This window comes from Neolamprologus multifasciatus, chromosome 12 (assembly GCF_963576455.1).
Source record: "Neolamprologus multifasciatus chromosome 12, fNeoMul1.2, whole genome shotgun sequence".
Taxonomy (NCBI): Eukaryota; Metazoa; Chordata; class Actinopteri; order Cichliformes; family Cichlidae; genus Neolamprologus; species Neolamprologus multifasciatus.
This window is the reverse complement of record NC_140450.1, coordinates 4,250,869-4,273,697: the sequence shown is the minus strand read 5'-3', so window position 1 is coordinate 4,273,697 and position 22,829 is coordinate 4,250,869. Positions and strand designations below refer to the sequence as shown.

The following is a 22,829-nucleotide window of genomic DNA, read 5'->3' as shown; positions in this document are numbered from 1 at the left end:
GCACAAAGTGTGTGACCATGAACTTGTGCGTCTGTTCAAAGACTCATCAGATCAAACCACTTGCAAATAAAAGTTGGCCTGCAATAATCAGCTACCTCCCCCAGGCTCTGTCTTGGAAAGTAGCTAGCAGTAACAATAACAGTGTGCTTGGCACTGACACGGACGCAACAACTCTCCACCTGCTGCAGGTTGTGGTTAAAGTGACCCTCCAGCTCACAGCAGCGCTTCAGAGCCGGACAAAGACTGCTGTCGTCGTGAGATTGCTTTATTCTTGCAGACGGATGCCAAAATGAGTAATCAAATATACTTAGAAGGACTTTAATATACTTCAAGGAGTCCTGGTAGGGAACTCTCCTTATGGAGCAAGACAATACAACCGTGATCCATCATTAAAAATACCATATTACAAGGTGATCCTTGCACATTTGTAGTTTTGTCACGTCCGGTTGTGGCAGACGTGTGGAGTTTGTAGAAAGGACCCAAAAGGCGGCAGCTCTGGTGCAGGTGAGTGTTTATTTACAGGAGTGGGTACAAACAGCAATGGTGGGTGAACATGAAACTGGAAAACCTAAACTGGGCGAAGCTAAGAAAACAAACCAGAACGAAGACGCAGGGAGGTCCGGGGAAATACACACGGAGAGACGCAGGGAGACCGTGGGGAAACAACACAGACGAACCAGCAACTACTATGACAGAAGACACAACTTAAATACACTCAGAGAACACAGAGAGATCACACACAGGTGGGGGACACAGCTGGGAGTGATTAACGTGAGGAGACTAGGGAGGCAAACTGAAAACACTCACATAAGACGCAGACCTTCAGAATAAAACAGGAACTTACACATGAAAGGACACAAACTAAGAAACGTGGACTTGATACAGGAACACACGGGCAGAACAGAGTAAACACTAAACAGAGGAAGAACAGAACCAACAATCACACTAATAGAAACACAAAACGCTGGGTCAAAAGGACCCAGGACCATGACAAGTTTGGCTCGTCCTGTATGTTATGTTAGTTCTTGCTGTCGTTGCTGTGCTTCAGGTGGAAATTAAAACAAAGACTAACCTTGAAAAATCTTCCAGTTTTCATGTTTTCGTCTTTACAGTCACGGATGTCTGAAGATGCAGATTGTTTTTAGAAAAAGTTTGTTTTTTCCCTGCCTGCACCACAAACATAAAAACAAATGTATTCACACCTAAAGAAATCTGTTTAGCAAGCAGTAAGGATAAAATGAACTGAAAAAAAATGAAGTGCCATTTCCTCTCCTGGATGTTACATTTTAAGATTTAAACCACTGTAACCTGTAGCGCCTTACCGAGTATCCTTGAAACTTTAATGCTTCTACACAATCCAAACCAATCTCAGTGATGGACATATTGCTGTATATAGATTTCCCCCTTGAGCAAAACAAATGGGGAACTGCTGCTCTGGCTCAAAAATATACGCAGGAATCCACAATGCAAGAAGCAGTTTAGCTTTAAAAGCATCATGAAAAGAGCAGCCAGTGTAGGCACCTCACAGCCTCGGGCCACTTAATAATTCAGATGTGGTACAGCCACGAATGGCAAGTCCTCAGATAATCTATTTCTGTGTCCTGGGCCACAGTACTTCTGAAACGCGCCTATTCTCCTGACATCAGTGCGGCCGGTGCTCGTCTCATTATGTTCGGAAGTTCACACATCACAGGAGTAGGGAAAACCTCTCAAAGGGATAAACAGCGAGGCGCAGTGTGAGCGAGGTTTAATTTGGATAAATCAGCATTCACAATCTAACAGAACTCCTCAGTAAGCCGAGTAGGTAAAGAAAAACTCGCTGCAGTCAACACGAGGCTTTATCCACTCAACAGTGGCAGTGACGGAAAGTGCAGCACAGCATGTCCCAGACTGAACTTCATTCGTTTTTTTATGCGATGTTTATGCTGAGCACCAAACCCAAACGGATGAGTCGTCACCGACGGAAACGATTTAAATATTCTGGAAAACGAAAAGGAAGCGTGTTTCTTTTTAAAACAGAAACACGACATTACAATAAACTCCTACTGCAGGAAACACTTGACAGACAATGCACTGTTTTGAGCCATCAAAAGCTTCATAAAGTTAATGTTGACACAAGATCAAATATAAAACATTAATATGCAGCACAGTGTGAGCGCTGCATCTGTTATTCATGCCACCAGAAAATCACCTAACAGATGCCAAAAAAGCAGCCATTTGATACTAGCTGTGTTTGTTTATGAAGGACACCTGTCCGGGTGATGATTTACATTTTTTCTTAAGGAAAGTTCAAAACCTGTCGTAAATTGAATCAGAATCAGAATACTTTATTGATCCCTGGGGGAAATTATTTTTTTGTTACAGTGCTCCATTATAAACCAACATTAACAAGACAGACAATACGCTAACTAAGAATAGTACAATATATACATATATATATATATATATACAAAGTCACTCATTAATAAATAGCTGGAAAAGAAACATGTGTAGTTGTAGCAGTAACCAGTGTGTTAAGTGGATGCGTTGTACAGGGAGATGACCACAGGCAGGAAAGATTTCCTGTGTCGTTCAGTGGTGCTTTTCGGTAATCTCGGTCTCTCACTGAACGTGCTCCTGTGACTGACCAGCATGTCATGGAGTGGGTGGGAGGTGTTATCCAACATTGTCTTTATCTTGGACAGCATCCTCCTCTCCGACACCACCTTGAGGGAGTCCAGCTCCATCCCCACAACATTACGGTGTAGATATTCAAAATGCGTTGCAGTAACACACTGATCTTTGCATTTTTACATTACAAAACTGTTGTTTTTCCATTTGTGCTTTTTTTGTATTTAGAATTTCAAAGTTTAATGTGATACAGAAGAAATTTAAGGGTTAGCAAGGAACCCATTCAAACAGCCCAGTTTCACGTCACTTTGATTAACAGTTATGAAAATACAATATATTTTTGTGTGTTCAGGGACACGAATTTTCAGATGCATCACCTTGGCAGTCAAGAAGACAAAGTTTAAAAATATGTGCCAAAGGTTACATTTTAACTTAAACCGTTGTCATTTTCTAAACCCAACTAAGTCACTGTTACTATTTTAATTAAAAACAAACAAACAATGGTAACAAATGAGGTGTATATAACTCAAACTTGGTGTGAAAGGCAAAACTATTAGCTCGATCATCACAGTTTCAACTTCTTAACGAGGCAAATATATGTTTTTTTGTATACATGGACACATCAGTATTCATGAGAGCAGACAGATGAAATGTTGTGTTCAGGGACACAAAATAATGTTGGGAAATTTGTGTTGAGGAACAAAAACAAAAGGAAACACAAATCAATAACTTAAAGGTTGAGAATAAAACTCATGTGAGACTGGATCCATAACACTAATACAGACTCCAGTAGAGGAGATCGTCTTCAGGGTAGTTAAAATGCAGAATGTGACACCAGGGAAATACTAACAAAGGTGAGAAGTTTTCTCTTTTCTCTAAGCTGCACGCAGATGTTTATAATGTGAAGACTTTTGGATTTTATAGACTTTTGAGTTGAGTTGCGTGAGATGACACACATGTAAGGAGATGTGGCAGGAGTATCATCAGTCAGAGCCAAGGTCAATATGTCAGGGAAAACAATGGGTGCTGCTGCTGAACATGCTGGGTCCTGCACAGCGCTCTACAATGCCCTCGCTTCATGTGATAAAGTTGGTAAAGTTTCCACCTCCAGACACGGTGTTCCCGACACCACAGTCATCATTTGTCGACCCAACTGAGGAATTCTTCTTTGCTTGGAGGAGGAAGGGGTTTAACCGACAGCCTCGTGATCTGATACATCTAAAGGAAGCAACGGATACTGGCTATAATGATGTCCCACCTGCGAGTGTGTGTGTCTGTGTGACTTTACTGTGCTATACTTGGTGCTATGTTCTAAGTTTATATATTTCTCTTTGCTTTCTGATGCATACAGTTTCACTGTTTTCTCATTGTCAACAGTTATATTGTGTAAAGGTTTCAAATAAATCCTTCACATTTCATTTATGTCTGAAGACAAAAATGAAACGTGAGTAGGCTTTCAAAGTGCAGTTTTTTTTCCTTGATGTATTTATTGAGTTTTAAACTTTTACAATAACAACAGCATTAAACAAAACCAAAACAACAGAACAGAACAAAACAGACAAAAGGCCCGCCCCTCCCTGAGCCTGGTTCTGCCGGAGGTTTCTTCCTGTTAAAAGGGAGTTTTTCCTTCCCACTGTCCCAAAGTGCTTGCTCATAGGGGGTCATTTGTAGTGATGTTCGATTCGTGAACAAATCGTTCAATACTCGAGAATCACTTTACTGACTCGTGAATCATGATTCACAAGCCCAACTGACTGACCGACTCATCCCTGTTGCTGTTAGCAAACTAATTCCATTAGTAGAAATATATCTAGCTAATAATTAAAATTGTGGGGGGTGAAACAACAGCCAGTTTCTTAACAAAAGCATTTCTGCTCTGAACTGGAAGAAAAAACCCTGAGTAGAAGCTCACATCAAGAAAATAGCTCCTCGGTTCACAGTAGCATCGCTCTGCTAACATGCTAACAGCACATTTGAGCTACTCACCCCCTCCTTCCTGTGCTGAATCATAGAGCGAACGAATCACTCCCTCACTCACCCCGTCCCTCCTGGCTCACAGCTTCTTCTTCTTCTTGGTTGGCAACCAATGTTAAGGCGCATTACCGCCCCCTGGCTCACAGCTCAGTGGACATTTAGATGAGAAAATATATATTTGACACATTTAAGAAAAATACTAATAAAATACAAATAAACAAAATAAATGTTTATTAAGCAATTTTGATAGGAAATTGCTTAATTTTAGAAATGTTTTTGCTCTTTTTTGCTCTATAAAATAGTTTTGTTTTCTTTTAGAATCATTCATCTTAGCAGTGGGATTTACATGAAAAGAGAAACAAATTAAGTTTGAGTGAAAATGTAAGTTTTTTGCACTCTCTGGTCAACTGACTCAGTGAATCAAATGACTCAAAAAACCCGATTCACTTTGACTCATTAAAACTCGATTCAGTAAAAAGAATCAAATTTACCATCACTAGTCATTTGATTGTTGGGTTTTTCTGTGTATTTGTTATTGTAGGATCTACTGTACAATATAAAGCACCTTGAGACAACTGTTGTTGTGATTTGGCGCTGTATAAATAAAACTGAATTGAATTGAATTGAAAACAGAGAACCTGGCTTAAGAATACAAGTAAACAAATAGAAAATCCAGATACTTTGATTATGAGATAGAGTTAGCAACACTCAGTGGCATGCTTATTATATCTCACCGGCATATTATAGCAGGGCCGGTGAGAAAATAGCAGAAATATCCAAACCGGCGTACACCATAAATGAGTCCCATATGTTATGAAACCTGTTGTCCCTACTATGTAACTTGCATGTTAGGAAGTCTAGTCACACATATTCCAGTACCGTCTGCTGCCATTGAGTCTCAGTTGGGGCCGTGTGCGTGCTCCAGTTCAACAGGACACATTTGTTTGCAGTCAGTCAGTGCAGTTTTGAGAAAAGTGTTTTGTCACAGACTTGAAGTCACTGTCAAACTTTGTATATTGTGACAAAAAGGTTTGGGATTTTTTTTGCACAGGTGAGTCTTTCCTATAAGATGCGTCTTAACTGCTTTGGGAACTGCATCAGCGCAATGAAGAGTAACTGTAATGAACTGATAGTTCAAGACAGCGCTGCAGCATTTTTAACAGAAAAAAACATGTTGTGGATCACAGTAGTTGGCCTATAAAATAATAAAATTACCTGCTAGCTGCGATTTAACTGCATACCAAAAAGTTACAGTTCCTAGTTTTCTTAAATTAGTCAACTCAGTCCTTTCTCAAAGAGAATATCTATATTTTTCACCCACTTTTGAATATTTAAAGATTGTTAAAACACCTTCAGTAACAGCTAATGGACGTGTTGTTCTAATAATAACGAAGGTTTAATTATAATGTTGGCTTCATCCTTTATGATGACACGTTATCATCAAGAAAACACCAACAAAACGAACACTTCAGACGTCTTAAGTGGAACCTATTATGCTTTTCATTATATTCTATTATATAGTTACTGTTTTCAACAGTTTAGTTAAATTTGTGTAAATCTTATAAGTTACAATCTCATGTTTCAGACTGCTCCAAATGCTCAATTCAATTCAATTCAATTCAATTTTATTTATATAGCGCCAAATCACAATAAAAGTCGCCTCAAGGCGCTTCATAGATACAGAGAAAAAAACAAAAATCATATGACCCCCTATGAGCAAGCACTTTGGCGACAGTGGGAAGGAAGAACTCCCTTTTAACAGGAAGAAACCTCCGGCAGAACCAGGCTCAGGGAGGGGTGGGGCCATCTGCTGTGATTGGTTGGGGTGAGAGAAGAAAGACAGGATAAAGACATGCTGTGGAAGAGAGACAGAGGTTAATAACAGATATGATTCAATGCAGAGAAGTCTGTTAATACATAGTGAGTGAGAAAGGTGACTGGAAAGGAAAAACTCAATGCATCATGGGAATCCCCCGGCAGCCTACGTCTATTGCAGCATAACTAAGGGAGGATTCAGGGTCACCTGGTCCAGCCCTAACTATATGCTTTAGCAAAAAGGAAAGTTTGAAGCCTAATCTTAAAAGTAGAGATAGTGTCTGTCTCCTGAATCCAAACTGGAAGCTGGTTCCACAGAAGAGGGGCCTGAAAACTGAAGGCTCTCCCTCCCATTCTACTTTTTTTTAGATTTCCTGTATTTCGTTCTCCTTTTTGGATTCGTATGATGTCATAGCAGATATTTTTAATATGGTTATCTCACCTCACAAATGGCATCTGGTAACAAGGTTGTTATGAGAGAGAGAGGAGATAAAACAGCTTTGTCCAGAGAGAAGATGAGCTGAAGGGCTGCACTAAGAGCCAGTGTAAGATAAATAAGGATTATTTTGAATTGTGAATCATGCAAAGCTACTCTAGTAAATCCCAACAATAATAAAATGGGTAAAAATGATCATATTTGGTCTGCTTCAAATCAAGTTGGGTTTTCCTGTAAACAGTAATCAGACTGTTGGTGACAAAGACGCCCATAAACCACTCAGGAGCCAGAAATACTGCAATATTCATCCAGTTTAGCTTTTCAGTCGATGTTTCCTCTGCTGGTTTCAGGTGACCCCACCATCCCAGGATTTCTTAACACGCTTAGAAGAAGAAATTGCTGACTCCGACTTTCTGTCTCATGCGAGTAAAGTGAAGTCGGGTCGCTGCTGTCAGATTTCGCACATTCTCCCTGTTGACTTTGTTTTTGTCGCAGACTGTCACCTTTCAAATCGAGCTTTTCTGCCCAACCCCTCATCCTGTTTTCACTTTCATATCTGCTTTTGGCATTTCAGTATTTGCTGTTTTTCTGCTCTTGGCTCACTCCTGCAGCCGTGATGTGCGCCTGGGGTGAACGTCTCATCACTCGGGGGGTGGGTACAGAAATGAGGTCTGATTTGATTCGATCACATGGGTGGTTCAGAGCCCTGTATGGAGAACAGCAGTGGTCCTGTGGTCAGTGAGGAAATATCACTACAGCTTCTGCATTAATCCACAAAGGAGCCTTGAAGAAGACAGTTTACCTCGATATACATATTCAGTCTAACAGCAGTCAGATCCTCTTACTTCTTTTATATCATTTTTCACCACTGAGCCCTACGGGGAACTGCGCTGATGGTTATGAATATCCGTGATGAGGATATTACACCTCAGCACAGACGTCTCTCTCTCTCCTTTAAAAGAGCTTCTTGTATTTGCCTTCACTGAACTCTTGTTTTAATTCGAGTTGGAGATGAAGTTTTTCTAGCGAGTTTTATTTTTAATTTTTTTTTTTTTACAGTCAGGCTCATCAAACTCGAGTTGTGAAGCGTGTCGGGCAGCTGCAGCGATCAGACATACTGCTGAGATTGTTTTTCTGACGGTGACTGGAAGTCTTGTGCAAAACTATTTTCCTGAGAGATCACCTTGGAGAGCTGCACACACGTCGAAAGCTGTGATGCATTTCCACTGCGGGAAAATTATATACGGAGTTTTACTTCAGAGGGGAGGCCGTGTGAGGAAAAGTGATGAGGGCTACTCAGATTCAAAAGGTCCACAATGTCACCAACTACCTGACTCGCACACCCTTAAAAAGCAACGTTAATGGTGTTGATCATTCATAGGCTTTAAATGTTATTCAAACATATTTACAAAATTCTGCTTTCTGATTGGCTCGTGTGAGTCTGTTTAAACTATTCATCAGGATGCTTCAATATTTAACCATCGCTCTATATCAGTGCTCCACAATCTTTGAAGTGATATGTTTTTATTGATTAGCATTCAAATATCTCAGTGAAGACAGAACAAAGATTTACCACAAAGCAAGAAAGCATGAGACAAGGCTAATCAAAAGGTATTGGCTGAAGCATTTGCTTATTACGCCAACCCTTTTAACAAAAGATCTTTTAGCATGCAGCTCCTGTACACAGGGCTCGAAGCAAATAATAAAATTCAATTCAATTCAATTTTATTTATATAGCGCCAAATCACAACAAATGTCGCCTCAAGGCGCTTCATAGATACAGAGAAAAACCCAACAATCATATGACCCCCTATGAGCAAGCACTTTGGCGACAGTGGGAAGGAAAAACTCCCTTTTAACAGGAAGAAACCTCCAGCAGAACCAGGCTCAGGGAGGGGCGGGGCCATCTGCTGCGACCGGTTGGGGTGAGAGAAGGCAAACAAAGCAAAAACAAAACAAACAAACAAACAAACAAGAAAAAAACAAAAAAACAAAAAACTTTCCACCTTAGTAAGTAACTACATCAAAGCAAAAGAATCAAGAGGTTTTTTTGTTTTTTGTTTTTGTTTTTTTTTGCTCTTTTCATTCTTGATATATATATTTTTCTAATACTCTATTTTTAAACATATTTTTAAACAAGGAAAATGAACTACACCTTTTTAAATCACTGTCATAACTATTCCACAGGTTAACTCCTCTAACAGAAACACAATCTGTTGACTATAGCAACAACACAGAGTCTGCACCAGCTTTGGAGACAAAGTTAGAGAGGGAAGGCTGAGATGGGGTTAGGGTTAGGGAGGAGGGATGGTGGATATATTTGACAATGGATGTTGAAATGAAGATTCATGGATGTAGTGAAGGAGGGCTGGTGTGACAGAGGAGGATGCTGGGATAGGGTGAGATGGTGGCAGATGACCCACTGTGGCGACCCCTGAAGGGAGCAGCTGAAAGAAGTAGAAGAAGGACCGACTGACTGAGATTAACAGGGGTAATTTATCACTACTGAAGCTAAACTGGACACAAACAAGAACAGTCTGAGATGGGAAACCAGCACCATGGCATTTTTTTTCTTATTTTGATTTGACTTGTAAAGTTATGATGTGAAGTTATGAACACTTCCAAAAGTTCCTGAATCTAGATCTGGAACGAAAAGACAACCAAGCTGTTGAGTCTCAGTGTCCTGCTTTAAATTGATACACCAATTAATCTTATAATTCATCTTTAGAGACTGATTCGTTGGTGTTCAATCTTCTTGTCAGGATTAGTGTCGTAGATGAGAGAAGGAGGACCCAAATGCTGGACTCACAGGTAGGTAGGTGAAGGTTGGTGTTTATTGTCGACGGAGTGAACAAACAGAACAGGAGTAGGAAAGGGCTGGACGACTGAATGAATGAAGGACTGAAAGACTGAATGGCTAGCTGACTGACTGACTGAATGCAGGCGGAAACGACAACATAACATCAACGACACGACAAGGGCTGAAGGGAAGAGAGGGCTTAAATACATGACTAACAATGACAACGATTGGAGACAGGAGAGTGAACAGCTGAACATAATGAACTAATGATAAATGGGAAGAGGACTGAACATAATGCACACAGACCAAGGCTAACACAATAAAACAGGAAGTGGAACAGGCAGTAGATAAACAGTGAACGCGAACGGAAAATACTGAAACCCTGACACTTCTTTTGATCTCTTCCTCCTCTTCACCGATTGCATTATATCGTGTGTAATAAAACAATTTGCTTTACAAATAAACTTCACAGTTATTATTATTCTAAGTTGGGCCAAGCCCCACTACTCACGCTGCCCATAACTTTTTGAATAATCCTGCTAACCAGCAAACACACAAACACACAGATAATCATAATCTACTTGGCAGTTGTAAAAAAAAGGGGGGGGGAGATGTGGGGTGAGTGGTCATGGTTTCGGGGTCAGGCTGTGGCTGAATGGAGCGAGTTTAAACAGCATGTCGTCCAATTAAAAGTGTTTATAATTGTTCCAAATGGCTTCCCTTGAAGGCAGAGTCAAACTATCAACACCATCATCACCACCTAATACAAAGAATGAGGGAATCTTAGCATTAATTAGCAGCAGATAGCACTGAGACCAAAAAGGAGAGATGACACAAACCTTGAGCATGTGAGAATGTCTTGAATGCTGCACATTTCACCAAGCAGCTCCCTCAAAGCAATAACTGCTCTAAAGTCGACCATGATTTGCTCCGGCACGTTCTTATATGAAGACATGAAAGCTATTTACAGGCTACAGCAATTCAAACAAAAGGAAGTGATCACAGTGTCAGTTTTGCACGTAAACACCGAACACGTGGACGACTCTAAGAACCGTCTGAGCTGCAGAGAAATCAGAGCAGCTCAACGAGACAAAAGATTTGCTTTCCCAAGTGCAGAGCAACGATATTCATTACCCTTTTATTGTTTACTATAGAGTAAACTCTCTGCGTGTGCATAATTGGACATGTCACAAGCTCAGCTGAGGAAAATAACTACTGGAGTCCTATTGAGAGGAATAACAAAGCAGTTCTTACTAAATCTGGAGTAAAAGTCTAAATATGCATGGAATGAGTTAGGACTGGAAGAAACTTCATTCTTCTAAAAACACATTTACTTTACTGTAATGTATCATCTTTAAAATGCAGCGCTGCAGTGGTGCAGGACAGGTAGAAACAGGCATTGTTAGGTCAATCCCAGCTCTGCTTTGTAAACATACAGCTCGGACCTCTGTCCTGGTAGCGCTATTCTTGAGGTGCCCTATATTTTGATTCCTTGCGGATGGGTGACTTGCAATGCCAGGAATTCAAGCCTTGAGGGGCAGGTGATATATTTGGACATGGTGCTGCATGTTGTGGAGGCTTGCTGTCCTTCACTGCAGGCTTTAAAGTCTTTTTCAGCGGCACGTCAGGCCCGGTGGCACACTGCACCGCTGCAATAAGTGCGAAGCATGAATCTGTCAGGACGCATGTACTACACGTTACCCACAATCCTCTCAGCTTTGTACTGTACCGCCTGGGGGTGACTGAAGAACCTGAACTCCTGCCGACAGAAGAATTTGATTGTTTAGGAACAAATGTTTTCTGCTTTTTCTGTCACTACATATTTCAGAGAAGTTACGCTTCCTTTACTCCACAGAAAAGTAAGAACATGAGGTAAGATCATAAATACTACAAACCTTTCTGTTCTGGTTTGATAGAATTAGATTTTAACCATAAACTGTACATAAAAGATGGAGCCACATTGCCTGAGGTTTTTTTTGTTTTGTTTTTGTTTGTTTTTTTATTTCCTGTTACTCCTTTAAAGTGGATCTTAACAGATATGAACATGCATGAGAAGAAAACTGCAGTTCATCTAACTGCCACAAGAGGCAGCCTCGCCTCTGTCAGTGTGCCCCAGGGCGGCTGTGGCTACAATGTAGCTGCCATCACCAGTGTGTGAATGGGTGGATGACTGGTTGTGTAAAGCGCTTTGGGGTCCTTAGGGACTAGTAAAGCGCTATACAAATACAGGCCATTTACTGTAATGCATTATTACAGTTTGCTGTGTCGTACAGACACTCAAGAAGCTTATGCTTCAGTTTTGCTGAGTTCTAGTAGTTAAACCAATGGTAAACAATACTCACAACTAAAATAACTAGTCATATATTGGGAAAAACATCTAAAAATGTTGGTTCTAGATTGGAGATATGAGGATTTGCTGCCTTTTTTTCCTTTAAAAACAAAAATGTGTAAGTTATGTAAAGACATTGTTGGGTTTAGGACTTCTGGGCACTCAAAACAAGCAAAAGAAACAAAACACAATACATAATTTATAATAAAATCAAAAGACTAATAATAAAAAATAAAGACACTTTATTTAGAAAGGCCAGAGAGTGAAACAGAGGTGACAGTCAAAAATTTATTCAGTTTAAAAACGTTTAAATGAATCAATTAAATAAAGAGGCTCTTTCTCCACTGGCAGCCATGTTCAGAAACTGCTGTAAGCGTTCAGGCTGGTATGAGCTGCAAGTTTGGGATATTCAGGATTTCCTCAGAGTGATGGCACCGCTGAAAGTCTTTCTGCAGACTGTTCAGGATGCTCTACAACCTCCAGGGCTGCAGCAGAGACACTGATTATGATTCAGTCAGTGAAGAAATCCAAACAACGGGAAAACTTCTACCACGAGAATTCGACTCTTACATGTGGGAAAATTAGAACTTGTAAGGCTTTTATTAACATTGAATATTAATACTGAAGAATAAATCAGAAAAACAGTAAGTATTCCTACAGCAGTGCTCACAGTGGTGCTTCCCGAACACATTGGCTGTTGGAAGATCAGACAGTTTGCTGCCGGCTGTCTAATCGGTTACTTATTCTGATTTCCCAGATGGCCGCTGTCAAAAGACAACTTTAAATCCATCTTTGATGTAAAATAGACAGACCATATTGTCCGAATCTCCCCAGCCATCTGTGTGTCCAAATGTCCTTCCCTTCTAAATCAAAAAACATGCAGACATAAACTGTATATAAAAAATAGGAACATCACCAGTTAGTTAGTGAGGTCTCTGAATATGTGAAACAGTGCACGTTCATATCTTAGCAACTTGTAAAGGACACTTTAAACCATGCCCTTTTATCTTTACCTTTTTTTTACTCTAATGGGGACGTTAACTTACATAAAGTATTCTACTGTATTCATGAATACTTGGACCCAGCAACTGAGACCATGAATTTATTCAAAAACCTTTTATGAATAAATCACAACATCAGAGAAGTCGACCCCTGCTGGCCATTAGCAAGAATGCAGCTTCAAAGAACTTTGCTTTTAGAAAGCATAGTTCATCTTTTATAGGCGCTATCTGAACCCATGCATTACACCTACAGGAGCTGCTTAGCCGTTGAGACCCATGTCATGAAGCTCTGCAGTCACTCAGTCAGCAGAGAGTTGGCGACTTTTACGGCACATGGTGGTCTGCAGTTTAGTGCTGTGGTTCTGTGAATGCTTCCACAAATTCAGTCAAGCACCTAGCTTGGTGGTGCTTCATTTTATACCATGTGGCAATGAGACTGAAAACACCTGAATTCAAAGATTAAGAGGAGTGTCACTTGACATTTATCAAGTATTACTGAGATTTGTGTGAAAACGCTTTGGTATGCAGATGCAAACGTCTAAAAATCCTTTTAGAAACCCAGTTACATGTAGACCTGTAGACCTTGAAATCATGGCTCACTAAGAGGATCCAGCAAGGGAAGACCATGTCCTGTAATCTATGGCTGTATCCCAATTCAGGGTCTGCAGCCTTAAAGTACGCAGCCTTAACGGTCCACAAGGGCCGCGTACTCAAAGACCGCTAAGGCCGGAAGTGCGAGGCTTGTGAAATGGGACGGTCTAGCCTCCGTCCAGGTTGCCTAGCAACCATGATACTAACAGCTAGAAACGTTTCATACAGCTTTGTTTGACAGAAATGAAGGAGAAAATCTTCTGTTCATTTGTTTGTTTGTTTCTACATGAGCTTTGATCATTCTCTGTAAGATTAAGCTCAGCTATTGAACGGCGTATATTTTAAAGTAAAGGCTTTAAAACCAAGTTAGTACAAACGTCACTAATGTCACATAACTTTGCCGACATGTGGCCAACAGTAATGTTTTAATGTTCTTTATTATTAAACATTTGCACATAAATAAGTGACATAATATTCAGTACTTACTTAAAGTTTACTCTTCGCCCCTCATCCGCCGTTTTTTTCAGGCAAAATTATCCACACCCACCGCCGCGCTATGCATTCTGGGATATGTTGGGCCACGAAGTCTACACCGCCACATCCTTAAAATTCAGGGAAATGAAGGACGCATTTGAGGGCCGCATTTCGAGCAGCCTCCGAATTGTGACAGCCTTCGTCGCGTCGCTGTGATGTAATTGGCCTTAAAATGCGGCCTTTAAGGCTGCAGACCCTGAATTGGGATACAGCCTACGTCTGCGACTCTGACTGTGGAAATCAGATAAGTTCATTTCCTGGAATCTTAGAGTTTTAATAAAGCTCTGATTCAGAGCCGACACGTTCCTTTTAAACGTTTTAGTTTCCTGATAATCATTCATGTCCCTGATGACAGTTAAACTGTATGATGATAACAACATGAACACATGCATACTGGATGTCAAAGCCCTTAGTAAATGCAGTACTTTTACTACTACTAATAATAATAAGTCTTCACTTTTCTTTACTGAAACAGTGAGGCTCATGGCAGTTTATGTGGCTGGAAATCCAGTTTTTCATGCAGTGAAGCCAACTGTGACACTTTTCCTGAAATGTATAAAAAATACTCGGACGTGGGAAAAACATTAACTCATGTTTGACCGATCAATCAAACCACACAGCGTGAGTAAAACCTGAAACGTGGTAAATGAAACGTGTGAGCACAAGTTGTAAAAAATAAAACTGCCGTGTTTGTCAAACTTTACATGAGGGTCACAATGTCAACGTACGACTTTAACCATGAAATCGCTAAAGCGCTGAAAATAGCTGCAGGAAGTCGCTGAGAAACGTATGGGAAAACTGGCTCACTGACCTGATATGAAATAGGTCTGTGGTTTAAAATGCCTGTCAGCTCATATTTATTTATATTTATAATCTATGTCTTTTTTAATTTAGCTGTGACGAGTGATCAGAATGATCTTTGTTCAGGCACTGACAGAGTTATTATTGGCATAAATCAAACCAAATCAAATAAAGAAATTAAAGTCTGGAAAAAGAAGAAAGAGGACACCGAGGACTTGTGATTATTTTCACCACAGAACCAAACACACAGAAGGCCCTGCAGGCTTTTACCGAGACCTGCACTTTAATCCGCGCGTGTTTCTTTTGCACATTTGTTTCTATGGGCCCACCACTCCAGGTGTTGAGGGGCCGCCACTTACTTTGAACTCCAGGAGGGCCTTTTTCCAGCTGCGTTCGAACATGCCGGGACGTCCCTCCCGTCTCTCTGCCCTCTCCTTTTTCCCCTCTGTTCCGCCCTCACTCCTCCTCCCCCCTTTTCCCTCCTAAAACACTAACTGAGCCGTCCCTGTCTTTACGGCCCTGCTGCAAACATTCCCCTCCTTCAAAGCGGAGGGAAAAGTAACACAGGGGACAGGATGTGTTTGTGTGCATTTACAGGATTGCAGGTATGTTACAGCTTGCTGCTCTGAGCTTTGCTGTAATTACACTGATGACACAGCAGGAAAGAAGCAGGAGCTCATCATTAGTCTACCTGGGAACCGCAACTCCACTGCTGAGACCCTTGTTTAAGGCTTTTTAAGAGAGTTTACCATTTGCTGCAAGACACAAAGTGCACAGCAGCAAATTTCCTTCTTTTCTTTTGTTTTTCCTCAGGTTCAACTGCTAAAAGGAGAAAAAGATATGTTAAGGCTGAATCGTTTCAAAGTGCAAGCTGTGCTAATAATGAATGACTTTAACAGGTCAGCTTTTCTTTCTTTAAGAAGCCTCGGGAAGGAAAAGCATTAGAAACATCATGTAGACCCTCAGAAGTCTTCACTTAAAACTGGCTGACAAATTTCTTTAAAGACTCGCGGCTCTTTCAGCCAAGGTTAAAGTCGTGTAACTCACAGGAAAAAAAAACAAATCAGGGTTTTTATTAAATATATAAAATCTTCAAAGAAAAGTGTATTCTGATGAGGCAAAGCATTATGACCACCCCTGTTACATCTGCCCAGTTCTGCCCAGTTCAAACCTGTTTTGGCTTAATATGTGTATTTTCACTGTGTACATTTCATGATAATTTTTTTATGCAGCTGCATTCAACAGACAGCTGAAAGTCCGACATTAAACAAAGAAAGATAACGACATTAAACATTTGAAAAAGCTTTAGCGAAATGTAGTCAGATCAAAAAATGGTCTTTTGACTCCACCCACTATCTCTACGTATATATTATGACATAAAAGATGCAGTCAAATGTTTTCCACCGTCTAACCCCCATGAAGGGAACTCCTAAAGCTAAAGGACAGTGTTAGTGCTGATTTTAGTGCAAGTCCACATTAGCTGACAGCCAAAGCCTCTTGCTGAGTATCTGCAAGCTGCTTTGCAACCCACCTCCAGCCCAGATCATCATTTATTCTTTACCAGATTCAATCACTGCAGTGTTTGTTGTTATTGATGCTTACTCTGTTCAGTAATGCTAATCTTGTTGCTGCTCTGCCCTCGCTGGGCTTTTCATTTAAGTTCAAGAAAGGTCACAAAGGTCCCAGAATAGAGCCATACAGATAAAAAATAAACGTTATTTTTCATGACTCTGACTGAAATATGCTTTAAAAACTGCAAAGTATGTCCACTTTATGTTTGTCCTCATCCTTTTTAACATGAAATATGGTGCGGAAGCCCAAGAACAAACCTGCAAAGAACCCTGATCTTAACCAACACCAGTTCGAGCACTAACTTGCCAAACCAGAAGCAACTCCTGCAGCTCAGCAACTTGACAAAGGTTTGCAGGTTTGCAAGGTTTGCTAAATCTCTATCTATCATATCGGGGTGAGAGCCACAGCTTCCATTCCAAGTGCTCACTGGGACTGAAAAAGTAAACAATCCTTTCTGCTCATGGGATTACACAAATGCACATTATGGCTATCCAACAAACATCATACACTTACTTACATCTCTACTATCATAACGAGCAGATACCTCTGCTGCCACACAGGTATGTCTCCCGGACGAGCCCCCATTTGTCACAACCCGGCTCATAGGAAGTGACAATCAAGAGGGAGACCACACACAGGTTTTTAAAGGCTGTAAGACATATTTAATGAAAATAAGGTAAAGCAACTTAAACACAATTTAAAGACCATAACAGCCATAACTGAAACTTCCAAATGAACAAGATGGGTGCCAGACAGAGAGCGCCAGAGCAAGAGTAAGAATCCCAGCTGGTTCAGTCAAGGCGTCTTTATATACACTGGGACTGGCCTTCTCAGGTGTGCTGCATCTATAATTGGGTCAGCTCCACCTACCTGCAAGAAACAGGTAACAGAAAAAGGCCAAGCCCAAAAAAAACACAAGGCCAGCCCACTGGCCGTCACAGGTACAACAACCTCTTTGTAAAGCAACATGATTGGCCCATATGTTTCAGAATGTAACTGTTGATTGGCTCTTTGGAGTCTATTAGATTTACCACCATGGTTCTCTCTTGCAAAAGTCATCACCCAACATCACCCACTTTTCCCACTGCGTCTCTGTGAAGAGCTCATCAATACCCGGTCCCAGGATCAAGCAGACAGACTGAAACCAGAAGAGTGCACCCGTGTGGTATAAGGGGAAAAGTTAATAAGCTGGTCTGAATTTATAATCATATAAATTACATCTGTGGGCAACCCCCGGCTGCCTGCACAGAGGAACAAAACCACTCCTCATCTGATGATGCCTCTAGCCAAACACGACAACTTTAAACATTAAAATAACTCTCAAGCAAAGATATGAGTAACCAGCAGCCGGGTTTAAAGAATATAAAGCAGAAGCACACCTCAGAGCGAAGCGCTGGATGTTAGCCAATACCCAGCAGAACCAAAGGAGCAAAGCTCATCATAAACTTCTTTTAAACTTTTTTTTTAGAACAGCCTAACTTTCAAATGTTTTCCACCGTCTAACCCCCTAGAACAGCAGGAGACAGCAGCTCATCTTTGCTAGTGACCCTGCATCGCGCTCTTTCGTCGCCATTATCAAACACAAAGCCGGGATCTTCCATGCATTATTGATGAGACACATATTCTTAGCTACTTCTCAAACAACAGAGGATGCGCAGCAACTCCTACCGATAATACCTCGTACCGCCTATCCTCAAATACACACACACAGGTAAGAGCTTCAAACGTCAGTCACACCAACCTGCTCAAGTCTCCAGTGAATAATGCACGAGCTAAGACCCATTAAGCCATATAAACACAACGGATTCTGTGAACAGTAGGGACGGAGATTTAAAGCGGTGCTAGGCAAGAGGTAGGAGAGTACAAAAGGAGTTGGTGTACCTACCGCATGCAGCGCTCCCTCGTAGATACAAGCTCCTGGGGAGAGATACAGAAAAAAACACACCATTAGTATCAGAGATCAGTCTGAATCATACCTGTGAGAGGATCCTGCAGATGGTTAAACAGCAAACGAGCTGTATGACGGATAATCAATCAGCTCCAGTTAAGATGCAGGTTTATAAAGTTCTTAGTGTGATGACAAGCTCTGAAAGAGATCAGGACATGTCTGCAACAGAGACTCGGCCCAGTGGGAAAATAATACAAAAACAAGAATAAATATTAAAGTTTCATGTTTGTAATTGACTAACATACAGTTTTAATAAGACTTTTGACCAAACAGTTACGCAGCAATGCACCACTTTGCTGTAGTTATGCTTCTTAAAAGGTTTGGAAATATGTAAACAGAGCTGGGATTTATTGAACCCCTAATAACTATGATACACTGCAGAAATGAGAGGGGGTAGCTGAGGCTGACAGGTTGGGTTCCTATTACACTGTAATCAGGTAATCAATGTTATTCGCCTGCCCTGTGAGTGGTTTGATACTTATGGCTAATCAGCATATTTAAAGACATAATCTCACGTGTGGATCGCCAAGCAGAGACCACACGAGTTTTTATTCATCGCGTTAACGTTCTAGATTTTTAAAAAAATCTATTTGACTGATTATTATGAACAGAACAATGAAATGACTGTTATTTTCATATTTTATACATCTATTATGTTATTAGACCAGCTGAGTCGCTTAAAATCTCCCACCAAAAAATGGAAAATTTTATAATTCCCTAAAGCAGGGGTGTAAAACTCATTTTATTTCATGGGCCACATGCAGCTCGATTTAATCTTGAATGGGCCAGACCGGTGAAACGCTCCTTTGTGTCGCTGTAAAGAAGTAAAACTACACATTTAAAATTAATGAGATGTCTTAACATAAGAAAAAGACGTTTCAGTTTTTCTAAATGTTGAAGAAATGTTGTAGTAAATAAAAAAGAGGAGATAGTTGCTGTCTTTTTCAATCTGGACCCAAGACAGGAACTTTTCTGTCATTTAATTATTTATCTGATACTTAATTACTTTTGTGAACGGCAGCAGAAAAAGTCTTAATCAGGAGAAAAAGCTGTAAAACGTATTAAAACACAGTTAAAAATCCCAAATCTATCCCGTCCACATATTCCAAAGCTATCGAATGGGCCGGATTAGTCTTTGCCGAGGCATTTCTGGGCCCCAGGCCTTATGTTTGACAACCCTGCCTTAAAGCAACCAAAAGTGGCCTTTGGCCTTCTTCTTAAAAAACGTAAAAAATAAACCGTAAAATCTTTTCACTAATAAAATCAGGGTGAAAAGGCCATCGTCTGACTTCTTGGAATAAAAGGAAGATTATGAATGATGTGTTAAATGTTTTTAAAACGGCACGTGGAAACAGCAGTTATGTGTAAGTTGAATATTTCTGGTCGAGGTCGGTCTGTGAGTAAGCGAGAGAAATGTGAGAGATGCCCAGCCTATGACACAAAACAATCCTTGAGACTAAGAAAGCCTGGAAAGACTAGAAATTGCTTGCAAGGTTGAAAACTGGAACCTGAGTAGAGGAACCAGGGGAGTATTTACACTGGGTAGAGTAATTAACTTGGTCCAGAACTATGACATTATGTGAAAACAGCCGAGTATCTAAAGAACCTCTATTCATCCACACTGCTTTTATCTGCAGTACCTTTACACCAGCTATAACCTTTCTCACTTCGATTGTGCTGCAAGCCAATCAGAATCCAGTAATGCATCTTTGCTTTTTTCTGTCTCATTAAACTAAGCGTTTACCGACTTTTGCATTCACGGTTCAGCTGGAAACAGCTGCCGTTAAAAACTTCCTTTAATAAATGTGAAACATGCAACCTTTAGACTGAAACTGCAGGGTGCCACTGATTATCTTTGCTCAATCTGAGAGCTAAATGTTTAACAAAAACACAAACAGACAGATGCACAGGCAGCACGCGCCTCGGCCCAGCCGGGGCTCCGAGCCTCACGACACCAGACCTGGGAAATCTGAGCTGCCTCGGGGGAAAGTACAGCAAGAGGTAAACATTTACCATAATGGTCGAGATGGGAAAACAAGAATACAGTTACAGTTATGCTCTCATAAAGGATGCCCGAGAGCGAGTGTGTTTATGCTGCTGCGCCATGCTGTAGTCTCTTTATCACGCTGTATGGGAGAAAGAGTGCTGTGTAAAATATAATCTGGTGGTTTAATCAGTTCGGGGAAGAGACAGTGGAGAGGTTTACTTTTCAGTTCTGCCTGCTAAAGAAAAATCCAATTAACAGTTCAGATTGTAAACAATTATTAACACTCTTTGAATCTCAGGCGTTAATTAACAGATTAAACGTTGGTGTCTTTGAGAGAGAGTGTCATTTTATCTGAGTCTGAGTCTATCTAGTTTGCAGGTTTTTTAAAAGATGGATTCTATTCTTATCAAGTGCACACTGGGATTTCTGGCACAACTTTCCCTGCTCCCAAAGTACATGGAAATCCTTATTTTTGGGCTCACTTGTGTTTTAAACATACGGCCTTTTAGATTATAGTTAAAATCATCTATGATGGGAACAAAAGTTTGCTCTTTGACTGATTTTTAATGAATTTTATTTACACAAGCGTCTCGTGGCCCTTATTTTATTTTGGAGGGAAAATTCCACAGATCAGATCCTCTATGAAAGAATTGGGAATAATATGGCCACGCCCACCTGACCAGCCCATGTGAGGTAGATGGAAAATTAGGATTCAAATACAAATAAGCACACTTCATGCATCAGTTTCTGTTTTTCACATTTCAACTAACAAACTTTATTTGATAAATTAGTGATTTTATTGGAAATGACAATACAGGTTTTTTTGCTTTTATTTTGAAGGCAGCTTCAGTGTAAATGTGTTGCAACCAAGGTTTACAAGGGTTTTGAGTTTGCTAGCCTTGAAAGATGTCAGCTCATACTAAAAAAAAACCATTTCAATTGAGAAAAAAAGGAAACTGACTGTTGCTGAGCAGGAACAGACATCTGAACCTTTGCTGGAAAATCAACAGGAACTACAAAAAAAAAGCTGTTCTCCGATGGCGAGCTCATCAAAGAGTCCTTGGTGTACTGCTGTTAATTAATGCACTTGTTCAAGCCAAATGAGAAAAAAGGAGGCAGTCGAAAATGTGCCCCGTTCCAGGTGAACTCTAACAAGACTGATCAAGGACATTCGACTGAAAACAAAGCAGACGAGTTTAACTGTTTCTCCTCAGTTTCTCATCTTTACTCCTGGACTACAGAAAGAGTTTGAGATTATGGAGCAGCTGGCAGCAATGCGATGAATGAATAAAACTACAACAGAGGCTGAAATGGGACAAACTGACAGAAGTTACAACCAAAGGCTGTCCAAATCTGGCGGGGAAAACATTTCTGACTTTTGAAGGCAAAAGAAAAAGTGAGTGAAATGCAATCTGAACTGAAATGAGTGTTTTTGCATTGTGTTATACATCAGGTGTAGTGTGAGCCAGTGCTAAGAATGAACCATCACAGACAGCTTGATTCGCCACTGACAGAGCGCTTCAAGTCAGCATCACCACTGGATTTTTTTCTTCCTCTTTCAAAGAGGAAAACATTCCACAGACAAGGAGACAAGGATCTCCCTTTATATGTGAACAAACATTCTCAGTGATGCAGTTTAACAAATCCAGATAGAGATCCTCTCTCAGCGACGATCAGCTGTCTGTTATCAGCTCAAACGTTGAACCGACTTTAATGCACATTCAAGCCTAAAACAGACTAGATTTCTCTCGCTGAGACAAGCTGAAAAGCTGCAGGTGCAATCAAACTACAAGCAGCACTTTGTATAAAGTTAAAAGTCTTTGAATTTTTGTCAAAATGTGCACATTTTGTTCACAACTATTTTTGTGAAAGTTGTTTAAGTAGTGATAAATCGTTGGTGCTTTACCTGCTTCATATTTCCATTAGATAATTTAAAATCATATCTTACCAGTTATCAAGAGAGCTTACTGGTCTGGTCCCCTACAACAGTTAAACTTTCTCATTTGGCCCCTTGGGAAAATTAATTGCCCACCCCTGGATCAGCTTGTCTTCTATGAGGATATTTGGCAATGGTGGTAAGGAAGAACTCCCTTTTAACCCTTTAAAACCGGTCAGAGCTGCACGCTCTGTTTTGCTTAACTATTTTTAAATTCTGGTAGATCTGCAACCACGTAAGCTAGCGCAAAAAATTGTTTTGCATATGAAACCAGAGGAGTTGTACTTACATCTTATGCCATCAGCTTGTCCTCGGTCACAGTTTCCTTCCGTTTTACAAAAACTGCATAAAAAGCACTTGCAGCAACAAAAACATAATATTCCAGAAACACGCTTTGCCGATCCGATCAGCTGTTCATAACACTTCCTATGTTGGAATAGACGTCAGCGCGAACTATCGCATGTCCGCCATGGCCGAAACCGGAAGTGACGTCAT

General features: G+C 40.5%; 1 protein-coding gene across 1 annotated transcript in view; it reads right to left on the bottom strand.

Moving 5' to 3' along the window:
• Positions 1-22,829, bottom strand: part of fras1 (Fraser extracellular matrix complex subunit 1) — a 352,607-nt gene that overhangs the window by 325,074 nt on the left and 4,704 nt on the right. The window contains exon 2 of the mRNA XM_085180995.1: positions 18,349-18,380. Within this exon, the coding sequence (XP_085037121.1) occupies positions 18,349-18,380 (32 nt within the window). The remainder of the gene's footprint in view (positions 1-18,348; positions 18,381-22,829) is intronic.